Source organism: Acipenser ruthenus, chromosome 13 (genome assembly GCF_902713425.1).
Source record: "Acipenser ruthenus chromosome 13, fAciRut3.2 maternal haplotype, whole genome shotgun sequence".
Taxonomy (NCBI): Eukaryota; Metazoa; Chordata; class Actinopteri; order Acipenseriformes; family Acipenseridae; genus Acipenser; species Acipenser ruthenus.
In genome coordinates, this window is record NC_081201.1 from 16,996,972 (window position 1) to 17,016,383 (window position 19,412).

General features: G+C 41.3%; 1 protein-coding gene across 1 annotated transcript in view; it reads right to left on the reverse strand.

The window, feature by feature from the left end:
- The window catches only part of ret (ret proto-oncogene receptor tyrosine kinase), a 67,479-nt gene extending 54,019 nt beyond the window's left edge, over positions 1–13,460 (reverse strand). The window contains exon 1 of the mRNA XM_034029764.3: positions 13,142–13,460. Within this exon, the coding sequence (XP_033885655.1) occupies positions 13,142–13,199 (58 nt within the window). The 5' untranslated portion in view covers positions 13,200–13,460. The remainder of the gene's footprint in view (positions 1–13,141) is intronic.
- Between the last annotated feature and the right edge of the window lie 5,952 nt (positions 13,461–19,412).

Below are 19,412 nucleotides of genomic sequence, written 5' to 3' on the forward strand. Positions count from 1 at the left end.
GAAATACCAACGTGTATCAAATTAAAGCATTAAAAACAAACAAATACACAGGAGTTCTTCAGCACAAGCAGTGACAGCATTTCTATTGCTAATAAGAAGTAACAAAATAGATTTAAAAGTGTTGGTTAGTGTTGACAATTAAACATGCCTTTTAAAACAGCACAGATTAGATTATAACCAGAAGGCCAAGGTTAGGACACAGACAGGCAGTTTAAACTTCCAGAAGTGCATCAATCTGCACTGTTCTATTTTACACATGGGACCTAGTCCCAGTATTCTTATTGCAGCCTGTCTGACGTGTTTCCCTGGAGGGAAGGAGTCAGTGTGGATTCCTCGCTGCGGCAGCCTGCTCTGCTCTGCTCTGCTCTCAGTCTTCGCTGTCTTGTTCTCAGAAAGACTGCACTCATGTTGAACTGAAACACCTCAGGTTGAATAGTAGTAAAAGACTTAGAAACAAATTCACCTGCCAATCCAGCACTAGCTGCAGCATGCTAGTAATGTCAGATATGCTGTCTGCCTTACCCATTGTTATTGAAGCTTCCAACATGGGGATGAAAGACAGCACAATGTACACAACATCTGATCAACTCAATCCATATTTTACGTGCTGAGTCTTTGACAGCGGAAAAGACCAAACTAACAGCCACATGCAGTATGATATGCCAGTTTGATGGATTCTGACCCTGCAGCTGAGTTGAGGTTTCAAATTATTAACTGTGACAAACAGAAGCTAAGGAGTTCTTTTGGGGAGTGTGTAAAATGTGCACCACAAGTTTCTTTAGTTTATTTCTAGACACTATACTAGGTTAACAAGCTATTGTGGGATTCATTAAAAAAACACCCACATTATCTCAATCATTAGTTTTGAATCTATTACTAATGAGTGAAGTGTTTGGGTGTTTTGTAATGACTTAATGTAGTTACATTGAGTCATTAACATTTAGATTTTAATATATAAGGCCATTTAGAATCATTATTGTCATGTATTTATTTTTTCATCTAACTGGGGTTTCCAGTCAGTCAGTTTCTTTTCCCCCCTGTAAGAGATTGGGATGTGGAGCCTGCCACTTTCATACGGCTGCTTACCTGGTGATCTGGTATCGAGGCTGCGCCCCCCCTTCATTTCTCCAAGGCACAGAGCTCACCTACCTCCCCTCCTGCCTCCAGCCTGGACCATTCCGGGAGGCGGTTCAGTAAAAAGTGATTCACACAGGCCCAGTGTGAGGGCAATGCTACCCTTTCACAGGATCCCATAGCAGTGTTAAAAGAAGGCTTGATAATATAAAAGGTGTCCACCCATCCCTCAACACCTCACCTATTTCAGTGTCTGAACTACATCAAGTACAAGCCTGCTATTGTTTATTTTGCTGTAAGTCATAATCTAATATTATTAAAAACAGGAGATTGGATCAGACTGCACCAGCCCGTTTTATTGCATTAGGAACAAGTAGCAACATGAATAAAACAAGCTAGGGTCCAAGTTTACCCCAATTGTGTCTTGTTTAACTTATACACTTTTACATTATATCTATACAGGGCTGACCCTTTTCTGTATATAACTGAAGCAAATGGGTAACATTTAGGAAACCACGTACTTGAGGGATATCTTGCTGATTAAAATGTTTCGCTTATTTTTAAAAGGGATAAAAACAAGCTGTTTGGTAAAGTAACGTATGCTCCAGCATGCAGCACTGGTTTAGTCCAGGTAGAAAAACCTTCTCAGTAAGCGCTGATGAAACCAATCTGTTTATTTATTGCGGAATGTTACTTTAATTATAACAAGCTATTTACTGAAATGGAGGGAGTGTTTAGTAATTTGTGAGCATTTATCAGACTAAAATGTAGGCAAGGAAGAGTGTGTGTGTTTGACCATTTTCTTATATATAAATATATGTGCACACACACAGTACGGAATACCTGCTCCCTATACCTTAGCATTAGTAGTCTGAGGCCCCCCATGTGTTTGACAGGTTGTAAAGTTGTGCAGTACAAAGCATGCAATGCAGATTTTGCAGAACATATTGGGGCTAAACTGCAACATACATTGTGACCTTTTTGCAGCTTAACTTCATTTACAAATCTCTAAAACAAGTTAATGAGTATACCAAATCAGGTGTAAATAACTCATTCAAAAAAATACCACTACTTAAAGAGCTTAACGAGCGTCTGAGAATTTAGTTAAAATGTAACTTGAAATGGTCTTTTTGAAGATCAGCCTTGAAATTAGTATACTATTCTTACCAATGGTAGTTTCTAAGAAAGTGGAAATGGATCCAGTACAAACATTTCACAGTGACTCCAGTTAATTAAGCATACATGGCTGCAAAGTACAGTACAGTAGATGCATTTTATCAACACAATGGAAACACAAAAATACAAATAGTTAAAGACAAACTATTTATCTTTTCTATGCAGTGCTCTTGTACCTGTCAGCAATTGATATAAAGAAAACAGATAATACGCAATAAGGAAACACATATGGCACACTACAGTCACACAGAATGCCACTTAAACAGGGTTTTGATGCTCGGCTTTATCATTATTTATGGTATCGTTCTACACACTGACAGATAACACGAAAGCAAAGTGATGCAAAAACCACGAGGCGTGTGGGACTGTGAGGCTGGTGTTTTCACAACCAGTTACTGGCCATCTGTCCAAAAGCTAGTCTCTGCACAGGTACCTGTGCACTGCACACTGGAGCAGCCAGTCTCTGCACAGGTACCTGTGCACTGCACACTGGAGCAGCCAGTCTCTGCACAGGTACCTGTGCACTGCACACTGGAGCAGCCAGTCTCTGCACAGGTACCTGTGCACTGCACACTGGAGCAGCCAGTCTCTGCACAGGTACCTGTGCACTGCACACTGGAGCAGCCAGTCTCTGCACAGGGACCCGTGCACTGCACTCCGGAGCAGCCAGTCTCTGCACAGGTACCTGTGCACTGCACTCCGGAGCAGCCAGTCTCTGCAGGCATCTGTTTACTCCACTCAGAAGCTCCCCTGCACTATGCAGTCCACCTGCCCTCTCTGTTTGCTCAGACAGAGCCATAGCAGCAACATTACCTGCGCCACAATAATGGTTTTTCACTTTGATAACTAACACTCCAGTACAGTCAGGAAAACCCATGTGACAAAGAACAATATTTGTTAAAGCTTTGACAACAAACACAGCGTTAGACATATTTTCATTACACTTTTGGTCTCATCCTTCGAGGTACCCCTGCCCATAATTTAGTTTGCTGATAGTGGTGAGGCTGACCGTAGGGAAGCCATGGGTAGGGGGGAAGGATAGCTGCCCTCCCCCTTAAACAAGGCCAAAAAACAAGAGGATGCTGGCGAGGAAGCAAACTCTGACGCACAGCAGGGACGAATGGATTGAGGTAAGATGTAACAAGAAATGATATGGCGAGATACGAGCCATTGGATTGATGAATATTCTGGAAATGGGGGTGCCTAATATGCTTGATGTTTATGATTTTAATCTATTTTAAAAATGAGTTCCCTGCCTGAACCACTGTTTTGCTAAATTGTTGTTTCTGAATTTGGATCCAAGTCAAGGAGACAGGCATTTTTACAAGTGCCTTCTTCAGTGTACAGTGCCTGGTGGTTAACCACAGCTGAGTTTCAGCTAACAAAGGCTGTTTAGTTTTACATGCTTCACAAGTTTGTTTCTTTGTTTCCAGGACCAGCAGACGAAGCAGAGATGAAACCAGTCTATTTTAATGATTTAAATGATGGTGCATCATAAAGCCCCCCTCTAACTATATAAATCCACTGGGGCTGGGGGGAGTGAAGTCACCTCCTTATGATCGGTTCATAAGGCGACAGTATTAAAATCCACCACTGTAGAGCATTAAAATTCACCTGCAATTCTACAAACAGTGATATAAAAAAGCAGAAAATCCTGTCTACTTGACCACTGAATAAATATATCCAAATCAAAGAAGGACTTGTATGACAAACTTGCTTGCAGATGTTTCATATTCACAATGTACTGTGCATGTACAGTATCGAGCACAGTTATACACTCAAATATAATGGCGAGCATTACAGTTATAGATACAAGGAACATCCCGGATGGGCTATGTTAATAATGGTTTCACAAATGCTCATCACTTTTATCATCACCTCATTAGTGATATTAAAATGAGTTTCAACCGGTTTGACAGTAATTCTACAAATATTTGTCCATCGAAAACAATGAATTTCAATATTTCAATATTTATATACATAGAGTACTGAAGAATTGTTTGTTCATTAAATTAAGTTATTAAGCAAATTATGTATTTATTTCAGTTCAGTTGTCTCATTTAGAAACATGTTACAGATAACACATCCAGCTGTTGGTAACTTTGAAAGTACAGCAGCTTAATTACTGGTAAACTCATAATGAAGTCCACTACTTTTATTGCCCCATTTCTATCCAGTCATTTTGAAGTGTTATGAGAACTTTATATAGAGTAGCATTCATAAATCTAAGCCTATCACCAATAAGTCCTTTAACTACCTAGGTTGCAAAGAAATCCAAAAGTTTCTGATTGTAACACACTACAAACATTCCAAACGTTTCTGATTGTAACACACTACAAACATTCCAAACGTTTCTGATTGTAACACACTACAAATCATCCTTGTTTTTGCAATGTTATCTTTCAAAACTAAGGTATTAACAATGAATTCAATTTAGTCCTGGAATTGCTAAATCAAGTGATGTTCTTGCAAACTATTTTTTGAGCTCTTGTGAGTTACCGAGAGATGTATTGTTCATGATTGTGTAAGTCCCAGTTCTAATGAATTCTTAGGCATTCCTTCGAGAGATAAGAACATAAGAACATAAAAAGGTTACAAACAAGAGGAGGCCCACCTTGCTTGTTTGGTCGTTAATGGCTTATTGATCCCAGAATCTCATCAAGCAGCTTCTTGAAGGATCCCAGGGTGTCAGCTTCAACAACATTACTGGGGAGTTGGTTCCAAACTCCCACAAAATATGTCTTGTTCATGATTGTGTAAGTCCCAGTTCTAATTGATTCTTAGGCATTCCTTCGAGAGATGTATTGCTCATGATTGAGGAGAGACGCCTCTCAGAGGTGATACTGAACAATCAGGTTCTGGCTGGAGAGCATGTATGCTGGCCCCAAGGTGAAGGAGTGTTAGAAAACGGAGATTTGGACGTGATGAGACTGAGAGGACATGATGAGGCTGAGCAGATGTGATGAGGTTGAGCGGATGTGATGACATTGAGCGGATGTGATGACATTGAGTGGACGTGATGAGATTGAGCAGACATGATGAGGCTGAGCGGACGTGATGATATTGAACGGACGTGATGAAGCTGAGCAGACGTGATGAGATTGAGCGGATGTGATGACATTGAGCGGACGTGATGAGATTGAGCGGACGTGATGAGATTGAGCGGACGTGATGAGGCTGAGCGGATGTGATGAGGCTGAGCGGACGTGATGAGGTTGAGCGGACGTGATGATATTGAACGGACGTGATGACATTGAGCGGACGTGATGAGATTGAGAGGACGTGATGAGGCTGAGCGGATGTGATGAGGCTGAGCGGATGTGATGAGGCTGAGCGGACGTGATGAGGCTGAGCGGACGCGATGAGGTTGAGCGGACGTGATGATATTGAACGGACGTGATGAGATTGAGCAGACGTGATGAGGCTGAGCGGACGTGATAAGGTTGAGCAGATGTGATGAGGCTGAGTGGACGTGATGATATTGAACGGAGGTGATGAGATTGAGCAGACGTGATGACATTGAACGGACGTGATGAGGCCGAGCGGACGAGATGAGGTTGAGTGGACGTGATGAGATTGAGCAGACGTGATGACATTGAACGGAGGTGATGAGGTTGAGTGGACGTGATGAGATTGAGCAGACGTGATGAGATTGAATGGACGTGATGAGGCTGCGCGGACGTGATGAGGTTGAGCGGATGTGATGACATTGAACGGGTGTGATGAGATTGAGTGGACGTGATGAGGTTGAGTGGACGTGATGAGTTTGAGCGGATGTGATGAGGTTGAGCGGACGTGATGACATTGAACGGACGTGATGAGATTGAGTGGACATGATGAGGCTGAGTGGACGTGATGAGGCTGAGCGGACGTGATGATATTGAACGGACGTGATGAGATTGAGTGGACGTGATGAGGCTGAGCGGACATGATGAGGCTGAGCGGACATGATGAGGCTGAGCGGACGTGATGACATTGAATGGACGTGATGAGATTGAGTGGACATGATGAGGCTGAGCGGACGTGATGAGGCTGAGCGGACGTGATGAGGCTGAGCGGACGTGATGATATTGAACGGATGTGATGAGATTGAGTGGACGTGATGAGGTCGAGTGGACGTGATGAGGTTGAGCGGATGTGATGAGGTTGAGCGGACGTGATGACATTGAACGGACGTGATGAGATTGAGTGGACATGATGAGGCTGAGCGGACGTGATGAGGCTGAGCGGACTTGATGATATTGAACGGACGTGATGAGATTGAGTGGACGTGATGAGGCTGAGCGGACATGATGAGGCTGAGCGGATGTGATGAGGTTGAGCGGACGTGATGACATTGAACGGACGTGATGAGGTTGAGTGGACGTGATGAGGTTGTGCGGACGTGATGAGGTTGAGCAGATGTAATGAGATTACAAACTGATGAATTTAGATGAATATCAGATCGCTGAATTGGTAGGTTATGCCCGAACAAGTAAGAAAGAAAAAGATACCACATCAATATAGAAAATAAAATTAAATATATTTAAAATAACTGACCATCAAAATCTGACATGATTGGAGAATTTTACTCTTGGGAGAATGGAGACCTTTAGTGGCCGAATCTGGCAACTGCTCGACTTGGGATAGTGAGCTTGATTTGTGAAAGCGAGCTTGTAGCTTATGGCTTCATTTGTAAGTTTATGGCTGCTGCTGGAGGAAAGAATGTTCCTGAATGACTTGCCTGGTCGAGCTGCAGCAGATTGCATGGGGAGCATTATAAGACAGAACGAGATGACATAAATGTGAAACAATTGGCAGCTGCCATGCCATGCGAGTGCGGCGAAAGCAAGGATAAGACCATCAATCCCATGGTTTAATCGTGCAATCCCATGATTCAATCCCTACAGTTTCCATTATTGGAGCACACTCAGGAGGTGTGCTTAACAAGCATTGCCGCTCCATAATGAATGTAGACAGTTATGAGCTTAAGGGACACGGCTGTAATGAAATATTTTCGTATGACTGAATGCATTGCTACTAATTCTGGAGCCTGAACGAGTCAGCGAGGCCGAGCCGGTAGGCTCAGGATTGAAACAAGTACACCCAAAAACACAAAGCAAGCAGGATAGGACAAACAATACTGTGATTCAATCGTGCCATCCCATGACCCAACGTGTGCACCACCCCAGACCCCATCATTGGAGCCCACCCAGAGGTGGAGGCAAACAAGCATCAGACAAACAGCAGAAACAGCCCTTTCCTGTAAAGAAAAATATCTCACAACCAATAGCAATGTTCTCACTATCAAACCAAAGAATTTCTGATTATCCTCAGCAAACAGCTTTTGAATGAGACATTTCTGTTTACACTTGGCAAGAAGCTTTTCTTTTCGCTGGACTGCAGGGCACAGTGGGAGTGACAGACACTGCTGTCATGGCGGATGCTTATGCTCAGTAAGAACAATGACTATATGAAAACGCAAACCAGACAGAGAATGAGTGTTCCACCCAGGGCTTAAACAGAATGGTTAATTGATAGATTGTGGTGATTAACTAGGGGGAAGCATCTGCTCCTGTTCCCTGAACAACACCTTAAAAGGTTACATTAGTCCCATTTCTACCAGATTTTCAACAAATACTGCACCTGATAAGGGGAACAAGTCCAATATACCACTGAGGAGCTCAAACAATAGCTTGCAGGCAATCCACTGTATTTGGCAATTTCAGACCTAAACTGAATTTCTATAAAAATGCAACAATCAGGATTATACATACATTTGATGTTTGTCGTGTTTTACTATAGAACGCTTCTGGATTTCTTCACAATCTAGGGAGATTTTTTTAACTCGAGACATTTACACAAAAAAATATGTCTTGTGTAAAATGCGTTTTGGGGTTTCCATTCACTCAGTTTATTTTACTCGAGTAAACCGGGCTTTTCATCCGGCAAATGAATGGGAAAGGTTGGGGTTGATATGTAAATTAGCTGTGCGTAAAGTACTTGTGCTGTTTTTGAAGACTACTAGTGAAATGTTGTGAAAATGTGGTTTCCATGCGCAGACAACTGGTACACGAGTGAATCTAAGCTGCTGTAATAAAGCAAAATACCTCATGTCTGGTTGGTTAATAATGTGTTTTACTGCTCTTGCCCAAATTGTTTTTCGAACGTCATTAGTGGGGTGTCATGTCGTTAGTAATGACTACTGTCTCAAATAATTTATCTTGCGACTCATTCATTAAAAATAAACTCGGGGGCTGAAATATATATATATATATATATATATATATATATATATATATATATATATATATATATATATATATATATATATATATCCGTTTCATTCAGGCAATACAGTATATAGGGGATCAGGTGATGCTGCGTATACTACCCTGGCTTAGAAACCCTACACGTCCGGACGGCTGACAGCTGCTGAGGAAGCATTCAACACCATGCTTGGGCAAATATGGATAGTGGGCACTTGAAAGGGAGGTGGCAGAAACGGACTGCATTAATTAGTTCCCAAAAATTGCCACTGCCTGCTGTCTGTCACCAACTCACTAAAGTCTGCCCGAGCTGCCTCTCTCTCCTCTGTCCTAATTCTCCTCGACCTCTCTGCTGCCTTCGACACTGTTGATCACTCTATTCTACTATCATCTCTCGCTGACCTGGGGATCTCTGGCACTGCTCTGGCCTGGTTCTCCTCCTACCTCTCCAACCGCACTTACCAGGTAACCTGGCGTGGAGCAACCTCCACATCTTGCCCTCTCTTAACAGGAGTCCCCCAAGGGTCAGTCTTGGGTCCTCTCCTGTTCTCTCTCTACACCCTCTCCCTGGGCCCCCTCATCGCATCCTATGGTTTCTCATACCATTTCTATGCTGATGATGCTCAGATTTTCCTCTCCTTCCCCACCTCTGACTCCACCATCCCCTCCCGTATCTCTACCTGTCTGTCTGAAATCTCCTCCTGGATGCACTCGCATCACCTCAAACTCAACCATCTCTAAATCTGACTTCCTTTTCTTTCCCTCCACCTCCTCCTCAGCCTCCTCTGATCTCTCTATCTCCATTCCTCTGGAATCTACCACAATCTCTCCCTCTTCCTCCACTAAGAACCTCAGAGTCACCCTGGACCCCTGCCTCTCTTATTCCCAGCACATCTCCACTCTGGCACGCACTTGCCGATTCTTCCTGAGCAACATCCGAAGAATCCGACCCTTCCTCACCAACTACGCCACCCAGCTCCTGGTCCTGGTCTTGGTACTCTCCCGCCTAGACTACTGCAACTCCCTCCTGGCTGGCCTCCCTGCGTCCGCCACCCGTCCGCTCCAGCATATCGAGAACTCCGCTGCCAGCCTGGTGTTCTCTCTGTCTCGCTTCTCCCACGCAACTCCACTACTCCGCTCACTCCACTAGCTCCCGATCACCGCTCGAATCCAGTTCAAGACTCTTGTACTAACCTACAGATGCCTTGACCAGACTGCACCCAGCTACCTCCAGACCCTCATCTCTCCCTACACCCCCACTCGACCTCTCTGCTCCGCCTGCACTAGAAGACTGGCTCTACTTCCTCTACGCTCCCCTGCCTCCAGAGCCCGCTCCTTCTCCACCCTCGCTCCGCAGTGGTGGAATGACCTTCCTACAGATGTCAAGACTGCCCAGTTCCTGACCACCTTCCGGCGCCTCCTTAAGAATCACCTCTTCAGACAGCACCTGTAGAACTCCTTTGTTTTTCCCCTGGGACACTTATCACCCTTCCTTAAATGCGCTTCATTTTCTCTTATCTGCCACCTATTTTACTGCATTTAATCCTGTACTTCAGAGTACTGTAATCTGCCAAGTGTTTAATCTGTAGTATTTTGTATTTAATCATATCCTGATGTAACTATCACTGACACTGTTATCTGCTGTATTACTGAATTGTATTTTGTCACACTTGTACTTGCTTGAAGTCATTGTATTTATCTTGCTCTTAATTGTAATATTACTTGTACTGTGATACTTGAAATGTATTTGCTTACGATTGTAAGTCACCCTGGATAAGGGTGTCTGCTAAGAAATAAATAAATAAATAAATAAATAAATAAATAAATAAATAAATAATAATAATAATAATAATAATAATGTGTCCTGCACAAACTATTGACAACAACAACAACATGAGGTGTTCAGGAATCAGTGGCTGCCTGTGAGACAGACGGGGAAGGTTACAGTCTCACGAGATAAATAAGCGGACTTGGCAAGTGTGAACATTACCTCAGCCGCCAGTTTCAATTGGACAGCAGCGACCTGAGGAGGCTCGTGCTGTCAGAGATGCTCTCCTTTCTTTTAAGTTGTGTTGGATTTACTGCTGTGTTAAATATTAATGATGCAAACAAATAAAACACAGTCAATGCGTTCATTTCTAATTTCATTTGGTCAATTCTGAAAGGGCATCAACAACGTGTTGGATGTTTGTTGTGCTGTTTTAGGTGATTGAGCTAGCTCATAACATCCAGTTCACCGACTAATGTATATTTATTAACGTGGAGGGCAGACGCGTGTTGTCTTTGGACATAGCTGGGATAAAAAAAAAGACGGGAATTAATTCAGTTACATTTAAGCAGCTCACTTGCTCTTCATATTTAACTTTAGCGTAGTTTTTACAGGAAGGGTATTCTCAAACAGCTGCTTCAATACTATAACAAGGGCATAACACAGTTGATGGTAAGTGGTTTTATACAGAACTGTAAACCCACAAGAGATATACAAAATGACAAACCAGACACAGCATAAAACAATAATAAAAAGGCCGCCCGCATTAGCATTAAGGTGAACTACTCCACTGCTAACCATAAAACCACCCATCAGCCACTACTTTCTGCCGTCTTGGAATCCACAGTAATAACTGACCTGATCCCTTGCAATATTTCTAGTTAAGGATAAACACGCTCATTAACATTTACACGTGAAATGCGGGTTTCCATGCGAAACTGGACGTGGATTTTCCCGTGTGTTTTGTCATTTACACGAGTAAATGAGATTTACCCCCTCCCTCTCTTTGGCCGTTTTTTTCGGCCACAAACCTGATTTACCCGAGTAATTCTCCCAAACGTGCACGCGCATCGCCGTTTCACGTGTAAACTGACCCGCATGGAAACCCCATGAATGATGTTTAATACTGTAAACATACTGAGGCGCTTGTGTTTGGAAAAACATGGCTTTTTTTTGTTTGTTTGCAATTAGATTTAGTGTGCTTATATTCAGTCATTTGTATTCTGATTCAGAACAAAATAGATTTATTGTGGATTCCGAGGAAAGTAAATGTATGAATATTTGAGTTGTTTCATTTGGTCTTCTGAATTACAGGTGTAACGTTATTTTCAGGTAGGCATTAAAAAGTGGTACACAGCACACTGTGCTTGCTCACGCATGTCTAAACAACTTCCGCTAAGAAAGCAGGGATCCGCCCATTCAAATCTGGTACATTATGCTGCTTTTGTCTTTTACATCGTTTTTAATGTAATTTATCATATTTTTCCACCATTAAGAAAATAGTATGTGCATATTTATCATATGCAATACATTGATCTTGTAAATGTTTTTACTTGTGCAACATTGTGGCGACTTCTCATTTTGTCTTGCTTGGTGTGAATTGATTTTTCTTAAGAGAAATTGGTTTTGTTTTCAGTTTAAATTTGCAAAAACATAATGTATAATTAACGGTAAACATTACTGTTTTTGACAATAGCAAAACACCCGTCAGATCGCAATTGATCTGACAGCGTACCACTTTCTAAAACTATACCAGTATACTACAGAACATGCTCTGTGCGGGGTACTATAGCTCAATTGTACCATACAAGTATATACAAAAGACTAAATAAAAGCATACATAAATAAATAAATACCAGTTATACAGTACTGTACATTATCTTTGGGAAGGTGCTGTCAATTATGCGATTTTGCTACAAAACACAGCAACTTGTACTTCCAGATTTAGCTTATCGGGTCATTTTTTATTTAGTGAAACATTATTTAACATTAAGTACAGTGGCCTTTTTCATGTCTTTGATATCTTGGGAGTGGTGGAGTATTACCGAGTCGTAACAATTATGTCCTCTTTAATTTGACATTGGACAATTAAAATCTGTTTTTCATGCACAGTATTAGAGGTGGCTATATTTTGCTTCTAAGGTCATCATTATATGGCTTAGAGTAGAAGGAACGATATACCTTCCTTAGTCTTAGAATACAACGAATAGTGCACATTGATGAAGTAGCGCATGATGAAGTAGCGCAGGAGACACGATATGCTACTCCAGGGCAGCATAGCCAATACACAGAGCTACAGAAATAACCTCTTCACACAGTAGGGAACAATATTGTCTTTTTTACGCTTTAAAGATCATGCTGCATGCCACACACAATTAAAGGGTCTGTCTCTGTAACTTGTAAGAGAACAAGCTGTGTCCAAGTCCAAGCATTTTGAAAATTAGCAATAAACACAGGACTCATGAACCTCTACTATTCCTGCTGCAGTCCGTGTAGTTTTAAAATGACTACTTCAGGCTTAAAAACGCCCGTTTGTACATTTAAGGTAGCAAATCAATGGTTCGAATTATTTTTTATTCTTCTTAACAACGGAAAACTAATCATTAATTATACAAACTGGCTTCTAAACATCTAACCAATACTTGCATTGAGGATACTGAATTTCAGTTTCTAAACAAAGCAGGTGTATCTTTAGAAAACGTCTTTTCGGTTAGGTTATTATGTCTTGGGTTATTTTTTCTCACATTATTCAGTCAATACAGTTGCCTTTCTACAGGTAACTGAGAATCCCAAAGGTTTTATTTAGTTGACAACCAAAACTTTACATTAGATGCTCTGATGAAAGGTATATAAGACAACACACAATAACTCTTACCTTTACAAACAAGTAGAAACAATAAAGTCTTCAGTTTTAAACGCACCGCTCCTCCCATTGTTTATTGTATTAAATTCCAGAGTTTAAGAAAGTATGAAGAGCTCTTCGTATAAGTGATTTAGTTGAAAATGATTTCAACAGTTGTCCAGTTTGCTGGTGGGGATTCTCTGAGTCCGGTGGATAGTATCCTCAGTCCGGTCGCCCGATAACCTGCCCGCTGCTGTGGTGCTCTCAGTACAATCTGAGCTGGTCTGCTGATGCTGAGAGAGTGAGGCAGGCAGGCTGGCAGGGACGGAGGGAGGGAGGGAGAAAGACAGAGGGGGTGAAGCAGAGGGAGGTTTGCGTCGTGCAGATGTGGAGATGTGTTTTCCTTTGGTCCTGCTGGTGGAGCTGTGATTGAACTAGTAAGTCCGAGAGAGAGAGATAGATAGATAGAGAGACGTCGAATATTTACAGAGCGCTTGTCGTTTTCTACTTCATTGAGATGGAATATGTTCTGGGGTATTGGAGGAAAGCTTGAATTCGTTGTATATTGATTTACATTTTAGTTCGTAATGTAGATATAAGAACATAATAACATAAGGGTCCGAGTGCTGAAGGATTTCTTGAAACTATACGTCCAAACGTAGCCTATGGGGTAAATACAGCGCGTAACTGTGCAGATGTAATGTGCTGTGTTTGCGATAACTCGGAACCAACGAATAAAGGACTTACAATAAGGTGGAAAATACGCGGACTGCCTCATGAATCGTTTAAAACAACCTTGAGGGACGGGCTTTTTTAATTTAATGTGTCTGTTTTGCAGTAAGAAAAAAAAGTTTCTAGGACAGCTGTTGCGGTGAAACTGGTGCCTATCGTAACTTTTAAACAAGTCGGCTTAGATGAAATGGCTTCTATTAATTCATGTTGTCAATAATGACACTTGCACCGTTAGATTTGCACAGCATTGTCTTCAATCAAGCATCATGCTTCCCCAATGTCACGTGTTTGGTCGTGTCCACAATGCTTAACTCTCATTGTAGTCTAGAGGATTCACTTGTAATTAATTATCCGGCTCCCGGGGAGGGGTCTGTTCTTCCGCGTGCACTTTCTTTGTACTTTATTGCAGTGCACTTCAGAGCAGTTCAACTGACCACCCAATCTAGCCTTTCAAACCATTTCCGTCCCTCGGAAATGACCCCAGTTCAGGATTCTTGACTTTTTAAAGGAAGGCAAACATTTCCAGGACTAGATTGTTGTAAATATAGTGACGCGTCGGGTTTACTGTAGAAATTAAGTTTGTTCAGCATCTTCCCTGGACCACATTTTCGTAATTCAAAATTGCATTGTCCCAAAATCTTACTGGATTTTTTAAATAAAATTAATTGGTAGCTATTAAATCTTCCATTGTGTGTGTGTGTGCGTGCGTCTGTCTGTCTGTCTGGCTATATATGCCCGGGTTTGTATAATTTTTGGTGGTGCCCAGCAAGGGTCAGAGTCCCGCCCCCTATACTTGCAGTCCGATAAAATAAATAAATACATAAATAAAACAGTAAAACGTTTAACAGTTTATCTATGTTGCATAAAACCACCGTAAGAAAAAACGTATTGTGGTTGTCCTTAACTATCTATTGTATTTGATATAGTCTATATTATTGCTTACGTATGACATACTGAGTTTTGTCCTATAAAATGGTATATTAGAGGATAAACGACAAAGCTCAGCTGAATACAGTAACAACCAAGTGCTGATGGATCCACAACCCACAAAAGCAAATACCTCCTAAAATTACATAAAAACATTACCCCCTACTTTTGCGATGGTCTAATTGTTTCCAGGTAACTTGACAAAGTTATCTGTGTTGCTGCTCTGGCCGCCCAAACACTGCGTTTAAACTTTAAATGATTAAACCAGCATTTAATTTCAAAAGAGCAAGGAGTGTAAACAATACTTCAGTCAAGTCGATTTAAAGCAACAACACAGACAGAAAACGAAATAAATAATAGTACTACAATAGGGCGGCTGTCAGTTAAACCCACGACCCTCCAGTCAAGAGTCCAGAGCCCTAACCACTACTCCACACTGCTGCCCTAGTTATTTAATGATTTTTTTTAACGTTAATGAATATTGTTAAATATTCTTTATATAACAGCATTACGAAACTCCAAAGAAGCGCAAACTATATACAGTTAGTTTTCTTCAGTGTGCACAATTTATTTACAAGCTGTTTGCCAGGAATACAAGCCTGTCGCCCTGCTCCGGATTCACGGCGGCTCTCAGCGTGTTCGGTGCATTTTCGTTGGTACGCTTAAATAATGTTATTACCTATGCGCGTTACAAAAATGTAATTATTTAATCGATTATCCAGTATTTTTATCGATAATGAGGAATGGAATCGGTCGAAAAATCGATTTTTGATTTAATCGTAGCAGCCCTACAATAATGAATTTCAATTATAGTCCCATAAATGAAGCATAAGAATAAAACCATCAAATAACGAATATATAATAATGTTTGACTGCATATAAACCTTAGGCTATGGGTAACGTTTATTATAAAACGATAAAGAATGTTTTAAAACACTTCCATATTGTACATATTTTATATTAAACAATTTCTTTTTAAAGACTAGAACATATTCAGGTGTAGTCTGAAGTATTATACACAATCACACCTCAAACTACTCGCTGAATTGAGGTTGTGTGATGTTCTTTTCCTCGGGCACTCATATGGATTCCTTTCAAATGATGCAACGGCGCCGAGTGATTTTTTGAGGTTTTTTTTCACGCCGCGGTTGCGTCTCCTTAAAAATGAGGTCACAAGCAACAGCTCCCAAAAGCTAAACATGCCCCCCCCACGCTGACACTTAGCAGATATCTGTGAATAGAAATATTGTTCACATCAAAATGTTTGTAGAATATAAGCTCAAACATTGGTGGAGCGGAGCCCACGTTCCTGAATATTGGTGGAGCACGGGAACTACAGGCTCATATAACTCACCGCCTATCATATATTGTGAGCCTGATGAAGACCTGTTGTGTCGAAACCCGCAGTTCTACCTTTTTGTTTGCTCGGTTTAGTAAAACATGTTTTAACTAATAAAATGAAGACAATCTTTTTTAAAAGGCTACAGTAAATCTTGTCCAGATTTTGAGTGTGCGACCAACTGGTCTTTTGGACTTCAATCTATAAATCAAGGTTGGTGGATCGATTTGAGAAGTGAGTGTAAGCCCAAACAGACTTTGTTTTGTAAACTAAATTGAAATATATATATTTTAAAGATTCTTCTCTGTCATGTTTTGTTACCAATAGCAATCATCATTCCAGTCACTGCACTAATGAACGCTGTAGCATGCCCATCTCTTTTACCTGGTAACAGGGCACACTGATTGGAGCACTGGGACTATCAGAAAGCCCTACCCCTGTCAAAATGTCCTAGCTCTTTACTTTATTCTGCTGTCATAACTCATACATATCCCTGTAAAAGCTCTTAAAGTTTACCATAACTGAAACACATGGGCTGAAGATGCTAATACAGAAATGAAGCAGGGGGAGTAAAGATCCGATGAAAAACAAAACAGGCTGGCAGACCATCGAAAAGTAAAAAAAAAAAAACTCCCACTGCAAACTCCATCATATTACCCTGCAAAACCCTTAGCAGAGCACAGCATGACCAGCAATGAAAACACAGTAGATTTGGAACAGACATGGCTCAGTGCAGTGGTCCTGATCCGGTAACACTGTCTGATAGGCAGGCTCTTCTATAAACAACACTGCAGGAATGGGCCCAGCTATGTGTACACATGTGCGAGGTTTCATCTTTCCTCTTCCCAGGGGACACTCGGATTGATCCATCTTTTTTTTAATCTAATTTAAATCTAGGGCCATATGCTGCCCAATGAGAATCAATATGCTGCCCAATGAGAATCAATATGGACCAAGGAATATGATCCCGGTTGAACATTAAATAGGGCTTGACTCCGTTTCTGGGTTTGCTTCAGGATGCTGACTGATACTCTGTGTAATGTGCTTGTATATTGCTGTGCACGTCACCGTATGCCTTGTCTTTGGGGATCCGTTTTCTGTTTTCTTAATGAAACTGTTATGACAGATGTTCCAGCCATGCTTCAGTCTCTTTGAAGAGGTTATTTCTGGGCTCTGGGGAGCATGCCAGTGTGCAACCTGGTGCACACCACCCTGACACACGTTGGGTGCTGTCAAAACCTGTTCATATTATAAGTCCATTACCTGTTCATATTACAGCATTTAAGCTGTGGTAAAGCCTGTGCTTAAGAAACACAATTTGGACCCTAAAGTCCTCAATAACTATAGGGCAATCTCCAACCTACCATTCTTAGATAAGGTTCAAGAGAGTTGTTGCAATTCAATTACAAAAAAATCTAACTCTTAATGGTATATTCGAGAAGTTTCAGTCTGGTTTTCGTGCTGCACATAGCACCGAGACTGCCCTTGTCAGAGTTGTGAATGATCTGCTGATAAGCTCTGACTCGGGCTTTCCATCAGTATTATTTCTTCCAGATCTAAGTGCTGCCTTTGATACTGTAGACCATTCCATCCTACTGAATCATCCTGAAAGCACAGTAGGACTGGCTGGCCTTGTCCTATCCTGGTACACATCTTATCTTTCTGATAGGTTTCAGTTTGTCTTTATTGGGGAGGTAAAATCGGCATTATCGGAAGTTGTCTGTGGTGTTCCACAGGGCTCCATTCTAGGTCCCTTGCTGTTTTCATTAGATTCTCATTTTAGCCATTGAAAAAAACTAAAAACCTACCAGTATAAATTAGTGGCAGTTACCGGTGCTATGTTCTGAATGCAGTTTATTCATATTGTCGCTGTACAGTGCTGGCAGGATGCAGCCTGCTTGTTTCTCTCCCGGTCGACTGTATAATTATTAAAAGTGAACTCCACCACCACAGGTACTTTTAGTGTACTCTCCATGTTGTTGTTGTTTTGTTTTTTGTTTTTCTTGTCTGTGACAAAACTCAGAAATCACTATTTTCCTCAGGATTTTCTGTGATCAGAAAATCATGATCTTTGCTTCCCGCCAACACATTTTGATTCCCGGGGCTCCCTGCTGCTTGTGACGTTATGATCACAGAATGGTGCTATAGGCTAGAAAGGTGTTTTCTATTTCCTTAGCAACGGTCTTACAACCATGGCAGGAAGCTGATATCTGCAAAATGACAAGATGACTGCATGTGTTAGAGAGGGGCTGCATGTATTGAAAATGAAATAAGTTATTGATTTCATCATAAGACAATGACTCGAGTCAGATTTGTTTGCGTGATTCGAGTCGACTCACATCTTTGAGCAGGGAGTCGAGTCGAGTCTTTTCTTGCAGGGACTCGAGTCAAGTTGAGTCATTTGATGGCAATGACTCGAGTTCATGTGGGATTGCAGTGCTTTCTGCTGCCATTCAGGTTTTCTGTGCGTTGCTTTTGAGAAGGCATCTTTTCACAGTGTCTGGAATGGTTTGCCTTGAGAGTTTCAATTTTTCACTTGCCACTTTTTGTGCTAGTTTTGGTAAACATTCACCTTTTTTGATAGGTGCACATTTTCTTTCAAGAGATAGCTTGCTGTGTGGACGTTTAGACATTTATTTTCTGTTCACTGCACAATTCAGAATGGTGCCGGCTGGACATGTGTGAACAGGTGGCTGAGTGGATACAGTTGCAGAAGTGATGCAGTCTATTAATTCACAAGACAAGACAATTACAGACAAACAAACAAAACACTCACGGTACGTTTATGGTTTCCCAACTGGGGTCTCTCGCAGTCCTTCTAGGTTCAATGCATAAACCAAGCGAAGGAACTTCCCTTAACCCTGGGAAAGAACTGTCAGGCCAGCCCGTCCAGGGAACTCTGTTCTCGCTGCTTAGTGCCCTCACACAGGTGGACTCCGTTCAACTAATTATGTGACTTCTAAAGACAATTGGTTGCACCAGAGCTTATTTAGGTGTGTCATAGCAAAGGGGGTGAATACTTATGCAATCAATTATTTTCTGTTTTATATTTGTAATTAATTTAGAACAATTTGTAGATTTTATTTTTCACTTTGACATTATGGACTTTTTTGTGTTGATCAGTGGCAAAAACTCCTAATTAAATCCATTTTTATTTCATGTTGTAACACAATAAAATGTGGAAAAGTCCAAGGGGGGTGAATACTTTTGAGATCCACTGTATACAGAATTCCGGTTTGTAGAAGGGCGGATTAGACAGGTGTTACTATACTTTATATATAATCTACAATATGTGATGGTTGACTT